Here is a 9,234-nt window from a genome sequence, read left to right on the forward strand (position 1 = left end):
CCGAAGCTTTTCCGCTTTTCCCGTTTTTACCAGCACAGTTGAGTTTTCGCACGCGTCGCGAGCGGCTGCCAAACAACAAAGATGCGCCACGCTTCACTGATCCGCTGGCATGCCACCAGCCCGATGACGCACTGCACCAGCAGCAACAGCTTTAGAGGCAGCTACGTGTTGCTGCTGCTGCTGCCGCTTCTGCTGCTGACGCACGTTCATCCAGCTGCCGTTGGCGATGCGGATGCCGACGGTCTGTGCCTGGTACGCGCCACACTCTATATCACAGCGCCGGAGCAGCGCAGCGAGCAGGACTTTGGTCTGCCGCTGGACATCGATTGCGCCGACAATGGCAGTAGCTCGACTGCAGCCTTCGACCTGCTCCCGCAGCGCGTGGCGGGCAAGTTGCACGTGCGGCTCAATGGCAGCCAAACGCCGCCGCTGGGCGTAGCCAGCTACGGTCTCGAGTATCTGGACAACTGTGCGCAGCTGCAGAGCATTCAGATCGAGCGTTTTGTTACCGACGCCAGCCTGGTTCTGTGCTGCCGCGCCGGCGTTCCGCTGAAGCATGTGCGTTCGGTTGCGCTGCGCCACAACGAGCTGGGCACGCTCAGTGGCCACAGTTTTGAGCTGGTGCCGCACCTGCAGCAGCTGTTGCTGGAGGACAATGCGCTGCGGCTGCTGGAAACGCTCCGGGGCTGCGGCGAGCTGCAGCAGTTGGTAATACGGCGGGAGCGGCAGCTGGCGCTGCGGCAGGCGCACGTTCTGGGCCAGCTGGGGCAGTTGCAGCGGCTGGAGCTGACACGGCTGAAGCTCGTCTCGGGCGCCTTCCTGGCGGCGCTGCCCGGGCTGCTCACCGAGCTGCTGGTGCAAGAAACGCCCATAGAGCCGCGCCAGCTGCGGCTGCTCAATGGCACCGATCAGCTGGTCAAACTCAGCCTGGTGCAGTGCGAGCTGAGTGGCTTTTCCCTGGAGTCGTCGATGGCGATCCGGCTGCTGCATCTCAATTTAAGCGGCAATGCCTTGCGGCAGTTGCAACTGTCGAACAGCTCGCTGGTCAGCTTGGATCTGAGCGGGAATCATTTGAGTAGCTTGAACAGCAGCTGGTTCGCCCAGCTAAGCCAGCTGCAAGCGCTGCATCTGCAGGCCAATCAATTGCACAGGGTCTCCTGGCAGCAGCTGCTGCAGCTGGCCACGCTCCAGGTGGTTCAGCTGGACTTGAGTTCCAATCAGCTGCTGCGCCTCGAGGACACGGAGCATGCTGCCTGGGACCAGGCGCAACAGCTGCGCATACAAATCGATGACAATCCCTGGAGCTGTCAGTGGCTGCTCAACTTTTCACATGCCCAGCCGCAGTTGTTTCGCCTGTTCCGCTACGCCAAATATATATCCCAGATAAATGTGAATGGCCTGAGCTGCAGGCCAAAGCAGGAGCATCCAGCGATGGAGCCACCAGTTACCACCAGCTCGCTTGACAGCAGTCCACAATTGGCCCAGAACAATTGGTCCACGCGTAATGCCTATCTGAATGTGTCCAGCCATACGGTGCTCTATGGCAATCCCATCCAGCAGTCGCGCAGTCAACGCGCGGAGGCGCTCATCATAGTCTTCATGCTGCCTCTGGGCATTGCGCTGCTCTTCCTGCTGCTGTACCTCTACCTGCACTGCGAGCGCCTGTTCCACTGGTCCTACTACGCAAGCGGACTGCCCTGCTTTGGTGGCAGCAAGTCTGCGCGCAGCCATCGCTTTGTGGATCACATAGACATAGTGCGCTATCCCATTGCCAATGGCAATAGCTCTGCCAGCATGGCTCTGGAGCTGGAACCGCAGGCCGATGGCTATGAGACGCCGCTAAGTGGCGCCGCCTCCATTTGCAACTGCGCCGGGCACAGGCAGTTCGCATGCTCCCGCACCCATCACGTCACCTATGAGGTAATGCCCACCGAGCTGCCCTACCAGCTGTACACAGAGATCAAGGAGCTGGCCGAAGGCGAAGAAATGGATAAAACGCTCGAAGAAATTCCCGCCGCCACGGCGCCCATCTATGAACCCTTGGACGAGAAGCCACTGGAGGTCTAGCAGTTGTCATCAGGTAAGCAAAAAATATAAATGAAGACTAGCAGATACCCTGTACCTAGCTCTAAGCTACCTTAACCTGTACATACTCTGCTACTTTTCTTAAAACCACACAGAGGAAATGCATTCTTAGATAACTACCAAAGTCCTTAAAGAATTACCTTATTTGGGTTTTTGATAGAAAGAGGGAAAGTGTTACCAAAAAGTGAAAGAAACTGAGTATGTATTAACAGTAGCAGCATCTGCATACCAAAAACTAGGTTGAATAAGTCCAAAGATATTTTAAAAATATAAACATGTTTACCTTATGGATGCCTTCTACTGCCTGTTACGCGCATTTGCACAAGACCATAATACCCATTTTTGAACAACTTCCAATGTACACAGGGTATGAAGAGATTTATACAAAGAACTTGTATGATTGCTATCAGTACAATATTGGCGTCTGTTCAAACAGCTAGATGATCTAATCGCATGTGATTCACATTTACAAAATTGCTGCTTTATATCTCTTGTGCGTTTTAATTGCCAAGGTTCAGTAACCTTCTATGAATATAGAAAATGTTAAAGGAGTTTCATGAGTTTGTCATAAATGTATGTAACAGATAGTGGAAGGCATCTTCTCTGTAAGGCATATAAACTCTTGACCAGGGCTTTAAACAGGTCAATCTCAGATACTATAAAAGCTATGATTTAAATATAATTAAAAGAATTTAGAATATGAAGGATGAGCCTTTTTTTGGTAACCTCTGTTAAGTATTGATTCTTGGTCTCAGCTATTGAAGCATATATTAAAATATATTTCTTATAGAACCAAGAATATCAAAAATATTTAATGTGCTAATACTGCTAGCATATGGGGAACATTTTATCAGTATGGTACTTCTCTTGGAAGAATGCGCTTCTTTGTTTTGTGAGATACATTTTTCAAACTGAACAATTAGCCTGTCTGCAAGACTGTTTTACAGTTGACTAATATCTATCTTCAGTATCAAAGATTGATCAGCAATAAACAAAATATATGAGCTGAAATCTTAAAGGCTATTTAATCTTCTTCGGACTTGTCTTTTATGTGAATTAAATTTGAGTTTAATATTATTTTCGCGGTCACTCAATTACTATATAAAAAATTATCGTTTCAGGTATACAAATTATCTATCGTGACAGCTGATGAAAAAAGTGTCCACATGAAAATCTCTTCGCTTGCTTGACACTGGCAAGAATTATTAAGTTTGTATGTCTCGTTGTTGTTTGGTGTGTAATTTATCGCAAAGTCTTAAATTTAATTAAAGTCTCTTTATCTATACATGCATCAGTTTTATACTTTAGGAGCTAGCTGGCTTTTTGGATGCAACAACAATACGGCGTATAATGTTTTGCGACTTTTTGGGTGGCTTTATGTCCTGGACAACAGGCTGTGCGTTCTCCTTGTTGCGCTGGGTCGGACTGTATTCGTCCTGGCTCAGGTTGTGTACGATGGGCTCGTTGCTGCTAAATTGCACATACTTGTGTGTTTCCTCGGCAAACAATTCACGTCTTTTAGTTAGTATGGAGCGGACAGGACAGAGGGCAGGTGCTTGCTGTTGGAGCACAACGTCCACTGCACTAGTCTTAACTCTAACTGGCGTGCCCTTGCGCAGAGGTTTGGCCTCACAAATTTCGTCCATTTCAGTGTGTTCTTCTTTGGGCTTTACTGGCGTGCCCTTGCGCTGTGGTTTGACAGGCGTGGGCACATCTTGCTGCTCGCGCTCGGCTTTAATTTGGCTTAATTTGACGGGAGTGCCCTTGCGCTGGGGCTTTGCAGGCACCAGTTGGTCAGCTGCTTGGTCTAGTTCCTCAGGCTCTACTTTAGGCGACATCAGCTGCTGTTCACTTTTAACTTTAATATGTCCAAAATGTGGCTTGACTGGCGTGCCCTTCCTAATGGGGTTGGCAGCAGCAATTAGCGGCTCGTTTATATCAGCCTCATCTGTTTCAGTTTTGACTAGCAACTGCTCATCCCACTGCTGTGCATCCGGGCTGTAAGCTGGTTGCTTCTCGGATTTCGGCTCAATTTTAACGACGGCCTGAGATTCCCCTTGCTGATCAATCTTAAGTGGAGTGTCCAAAACGATGACTTCAGTTTGCAGATTGGTGCACACCGCGGTCGGTTTTAGCGGCGTATCCAGGACTATGATTTCGGATTGAGTGGTCACATTAGCTGGACTGTCAACAGCTGTTGGTGCGGTGGTGACGCTGACAATGCGCGGCAAGGCTGCTTGTAGCTGGGCCTCCTTAATATCAAACTCCATGGCCTGCATGGGCTTGAAGGTAATCTTGTGCTCCGTCAGCAGGCTCTCGCGATCAATGAGCACGCAGCGCGACTTCAGGGACTCAAAGCGCCAGCTGTTAAACAAAATCAAATATAAAATCAGCTCGAAATTGAAACTGTTTGCACTTACCGTGCCATTTCCTGCTGCACATTGCGCATCTGCTCCTCAAGTGTGGCCTTTTGGATGTGCATGGTATGCAGTTGGGCCTTCAGCTCGTCCGTTTCGCGTCTAAATGGGATGGGAATGAAGTGAACTAAATCTAAACGCATCCTAACCTAAAGGGCAATCACAGCAAAAACAATCTGTAGCTTGTAAAGCTGAGCAATTGATTGCCAAGTTTTGCTACTACATGGCCCAAGCGTTCGGCTAACTCATACTTGCAAAAGTCCAATATGGAATCAAGCCAAGTGACCGACTTCTCGCTGGCCAACTCGCGCAGTCGCTCCTGCGATACATTTAGATTGCGCTCCAGTTTGGCGTTCTGCTGCATCAACTGTCGAATGCGTTCATTGAGTTTATCTGCAAAGCGAATCAAGCATAAGTTTGAGTTTAAAAGCGATCATGAAATGTTGCTCACTCTGATAAGTCTTGTCGGCGCTGCAGAAGATCGTGCTGCACGCTTGCAGCTCGGTGTGCATGGCAATGTTCTCCCGCTTGAGTCGGTGTATTTCATATTTGCTTTCATTGAATATCTTTTTCATGTCCAAGTAGCTCTTCTTTTGGCTAGCCAGCAATTGCTTCATGGCCTGCCGCTGATCGTCCACCTCGGCAAACAGAGAATTACCTTTGCGATCTGCAAGTGTCGATAAATTGATTGGGTCAAGGTTTAAAAATCAATGTGGAAGTTGTATATCAACCATTGTGTTCTGGTGCGCTCGTGAGCAGAGCGATTTTAGCATTGGCTTCCACCAGCTGCTCCTGTGCGCTCTCCAGCAGCTGGACCTTCTCCTCCAGCTCATCACGCTTGCCGCGCAGATTCTGCTCCAGGCAGTCAATTTTATCCTTGAATATCTCAATGGTTTTCTGTGTGTGGAATAAACTTATAGCAACAGCTTGATATAGTTTTCAGACATACCTCCTGCTCTGCTACGGCAAAGGTATTTTTCACTTTGGCATCGTCGTATTCGGCCAACTTTTGCATTAGCTCAGCATTTTCCAGCTCCAACGCATTTAAACGAGCGACAAATTCTTCGTCTGCGCTGTTGGCTTGCAGCAAGGCATTCGCTTCCAAGTCGCGTGCTGCACTCTCCAGCTTTGCCTGAAGGTTGCCAGTTTCCTCGACCTTGGCATCGTAATTCTGCTGCAAGGTTTCGTGCTCCAGTTGTAGATTCCTGTATTTCCGGCGCAGTTCCTCCAATTCCTGCTGTATGCGTGGCTCGTCGCTTGGGCAGGCAGCTTGCGCCTGTGCGCTGAGATGCTCCAGCTCCTGCGTTAGATAACGCTCAGCTGCCAAGGAGGTATCTAGGCTGCGCTTCAGCTCGTGTAGACGCTGGGCATCCTCCTCGCTGTGCTCCTTCAACTGTTGGTGGAGCTCCTTTAGCTGCTCATGGCGTCCATGCAGTATTTTGTACTCTTCGACAATGTCTTCGATGCTCAAAGCGCTTAAATCTAAGTTGTTGTACATTTTTGATGCAGTTCTCAAAGCGTTTTTTCTTTCATAGGGCGTCGAATTTTTGAATTAATTGTGCAAAAGTGACGCTTACGCACAGATGCAAGCCAATTTATATCGATAGTATTTGCTAGCATATCGATATCGATAGAGCTGCGTTTAGACTGTACAGATCTGAAATTAAATTATTTCATAATACTATTTTTTATTTTATTTATAATATGCCAAAAATTGCAGATATTTTTAACTGTGCAGACGCTAAGTACTGCAGCGTTATCGTAGATCTAACAAGTACTCAGCAGCCTTTCTGTGTCGTTCCGATACTTATCGATACTTGTAACATGTTATTTAATGCATGCGAACGGCAAGTTTGTATACCGCCATCTGTTGAGTAATTATTGCGCGCTAAATAGTTCATTATTTGAATGAAGTAAAAATGTAAATTGTAAATTCTTCAATATGCATAAATGAAAAAACAAAACAACTTATATAGTAAGTTTTACTTCTAAGTGAAACAATTAGTAAATGCATTTTAAGCGCACGCGTTGCATTGCGTTTGCCCTTTGCGGTTGTCATGGAGATAAAAAAAGTGAACTAACAAACATTTTTAATTTTTTCAGACATTTAACTCAGCGCCGACAAAATGCAGGAAGACGTTGAGGCCAAAACGCAACAATTGCAAAATTTTCAATCGGATGATTTGCTGGAAAAACTAAAATTGCTAAACTATGAAAAGCATCTGCTGAGGGAGTACAAATTAAAGCCCTTGTCGCGTTTCTATTTTGTCAAGGCCACAAATCCGGGCGAGCAGTTCTTCATGTTTACGCTGATTTGCTGGTGGCTGTGCAAGAAACTGGGCAAGGACATGGAACGGCCACAGGAGCACGATGATCCCAATACGGTTATAGCCAAGATCATACAAATACTAGAGGAAATTGTGAGTATGTGATTCTCTTCGGCGCACAGCCAGCTCATCCTCATCATGGCAGGACGTGCCCGTGGAATTTGCGCCCAACAAGCTCATACGTGGCGCCGGACCCATTTGCCTCATGGTGCTCGACGTTCTGGCCACCCAGGCCCTGAAGGTGACCAAGGTGAACTATCAGCGCCTGCACATTGTTCAGGAGGAGGAGTTCGTGGGCGACTATTTGGAAGACAATGCCGAAATCATACTGGAGAAGCTGGAGGATGAGCAAAACGCCGCCGCTCTCAGCGATGACAGCGATCTCGAGCTGGAGGCGCACAATTTCAAGCAGCTCAATTGGCTCAATCGCCAGAAGCGTGCCATGGGCGATATGCCAGCCAGCGGCACGGACGAGCAAAGCCGCGAGCTGAACGCCCGTCTCAGCGATCATCAGGAGTGGCGTCTGGAGCTGGAGCGCGTGCTGCCACAGCTCAAGGTGTTTGTCAAGGCGGATGCCCGCGACTGGCGCACACACATCACCCAAATGGAGACACTCAACACGGGCATCGCCAATGTGGCCGAGACCACGCAGACGCAGCTCAAGAAACTGCACAGCGAGTTCACCTTCAGCCTGGAGAAGATCGAGAGCCGTGAAAAACATTTGAACAACGAGCTCCAGCAGCTCATCCAGCAATACAAGGAGCTCTCCATTGAGCTATCCACCGTGCAGTACGCGCAGACGCAGCTCCAAACGGACTCCGAGCAGCAAATGGCCCAGCTCAGCGAGGTGATGGCCGAGCAGGAGCTCAAGAAACAGGAAATGGAGCGACGCGGTCAGGTTATGTCAGATGGAAGTAAGTATGCAATGCAATATAATTGTAATACATTTCTGATAATCAGCTATATAGAAGGATATGAATTCCTATGTAGAAAGGCAAGTTCATTCTACTTAAAATTTAATCAAACATTTTTGACTTTTATCTGAGAGTCCATAATAATAATTTTAACTTCTGGGAATTGTTTTTCCCATAGAGAAGAAAGATCTAGTCGACTGTGGCCGACTAGACGATACCCTTTACCCTCTTAAAACGAAAGTTTAGACCAAGCTCTGCCTGATCCCTGATATTGGAGTCATCCTCTTAAAACTGTTACCTTTGCAGGCTCCGTTCAGCAGATAAAGAAGGCGATTGTCAAGCTCAAGGACGACATTGCGCAACTGAATCTGGAGGTGGCACTGCTGGTGCATGCCCACGACCAGGACACAGTGCGTCAAACGCTCGGCGCTGCTGATCAGGCAAACAACTGATAGGACGGCAGGAGTCTATAAAAATGTATACTTAGCATATGAATGCGATCTGTGCCCGGTCATATTTCACACTTGGCCATGGGTGCGAGTTGTTGTTGTTGTTGGCCTTGTTTACACCGATCGATGCGTATCACAATCAGTTCAGGTGAGCGGAGCGGAGGGGGAAGGACCACCGGCGTTGCTCCGCCCCGTCGACGAGCGTTTGATTTGATTGCCGCGCTGCTGATAAGCTTCGTAATTGGTTGCTAAGCCAATAGGGCGGTCAATTATCACCTCTTTGTTATCTCCACTTCACACGCACACACACACACGCACACAGGCACATGGACACGCGTGTCCTGCGCGCTGATCAGATAAGCAGCCACGTCGCACTATCGTCCGCGTAGATGAGAAGAAGCCGCCTCGGCCGCGACTACCACATAACCGAACCGAACCCAACCCAACCCAATCCAATCCAACCCAACCTAACTGAACCTAACCAAACCGATCCGAAACCAAAACCAAAGCAAACCTAAGACGCAACCGCGAAACCCCGGACTGGCTTGTAGGTGTTGCTACCCCTGACCCTGTCGCTCCCTCTCCCTCTAACTGCGACACGCTACCCGCTGCTTCTCCCTCTACGCTGCCTGCCGCGCACGCGCAAACGCTTTGTTTGCCCACTTGGCCCGGCTTATCAGCCCAATGCCCAATGCCCAATTGCCAGGTCCAGGCTGTGATCCCGATGCGCAACTTGTTGTGATTTTCGCTGCGGCTGGCCAAAGGTGCTAAAAGGTTTTCCCAAAAACCAAAAGGAAGCAAAACAAAACAGCGTGGAAACAGCCAACGAATATTCTTTGCACGCGTGCAGGTTTTTCCATCCTTGAAATAACCGTATGTGAGCCAATAGACCGTCAAATAAACCCAATGTTAAATACTGCACACACTTATATATAAATATACATATATATATATGAATCGGAGTATAGTATACAGCTTATGTAAATCATTTATAAGTTTGTTAAAAGAATTAAATATATAATATAATCAATTAAAATAATGA

At 48.2% G+C, this 9,234-nt stretch overlaps 3 protein-coding genes across 3 annotated transcripts; 2 read left to right on the forward strand and 1 right to left on the reverse strand.

The window, feature by feature from the left end:
- The first annotated feature begins 35 nt into the window (after nucleotides 1-35).
- On the forward strand, nucleotides 36-3,342 carry LOC6628259 (nyctalopin). The gene is made up of 2 exons (XM_002052503.4): nucleotides 36-2,080; nucleotides 3,207-3,342. The coding sequence occupies exon 1, from the start codon at nucleotides 82-84 to the stop codon at nucleotides 2,065-2,067; it is 1,986 nt and encodes a 661-aa protein (XP_002052539.1). The 5' UTR covers nucleotides 36-81; the 3' UTR covers nucleotides 2,068-2,080; nucleotides 3,207-3,342.
- Spindly (spindle apparatus coiled-coil protein 1 spindly) lies at nucleotides 3,304-6,085 on the reverse strand. Its single transcript, XM_002052502.4, has 6 exons — nucleotides 5,452-6,085; nucleotides 5,234-5,399; nucleotides 4,954-5,169; nucleotides 4,754-4,895; nucleotides 4,506-4,604; nucleotides 3,304-4,449 (listed from the first exon to the last, which is right to left on the reverse strand). The coding sequence occupies exons 1-6, from the start codon at nucleotides 5,998-6,000 to the stop codon at nucleotides 3,390-3,392; spliced, it is 2,232 nt and encodes a 743-aa protein (XP_002052538.1). The 5' UTR covers nucleotides 6,001-6,085; the 3' UTR covers nucleotides 3,304-3,389.
- Nucleotides 6,086-6,281: 196 nt separating this feature from the next.
- IFT57 (intraflagellar transport 57) lies at nucleotides 6,282-9,234 on the forward strand. The gene is made up of 4 exons (XM_002052501.4): nucleotides 6,282-6,477; nucleotides 6,606-6,922; nucleotides 6,975-7,743; nucleotides 8,050-9,234. The coding sequence occupies exons 2-4, from the start codon at nucleotides 6,629-6,631 to the stop codon at nucleotides 8,193-8,195; spliced, it is 1,209 nt and encodes a 402-aa protein (XP_002052537.1). The 5' UTR covers nucleotides 6,282-6,477; nucleotides 6,606-6,628; the 3' UTR covers nucleotides 8,196-9,234.

Source organism: Drosophila virilis, chromosome 4 (assembly GCF_030788295.1).
Source record: "Drosophila virilis strain 15010-1051.87 chromosome 4, Dvir_AGI_RSII-ME, whole genome shotgun sequence".
Lineage (NCBI taxonomy): Eukaryota > Metazoa > Arthropoda > Insecta > Diptera > Drosophilidae > Drosophila > Drosophila virilis.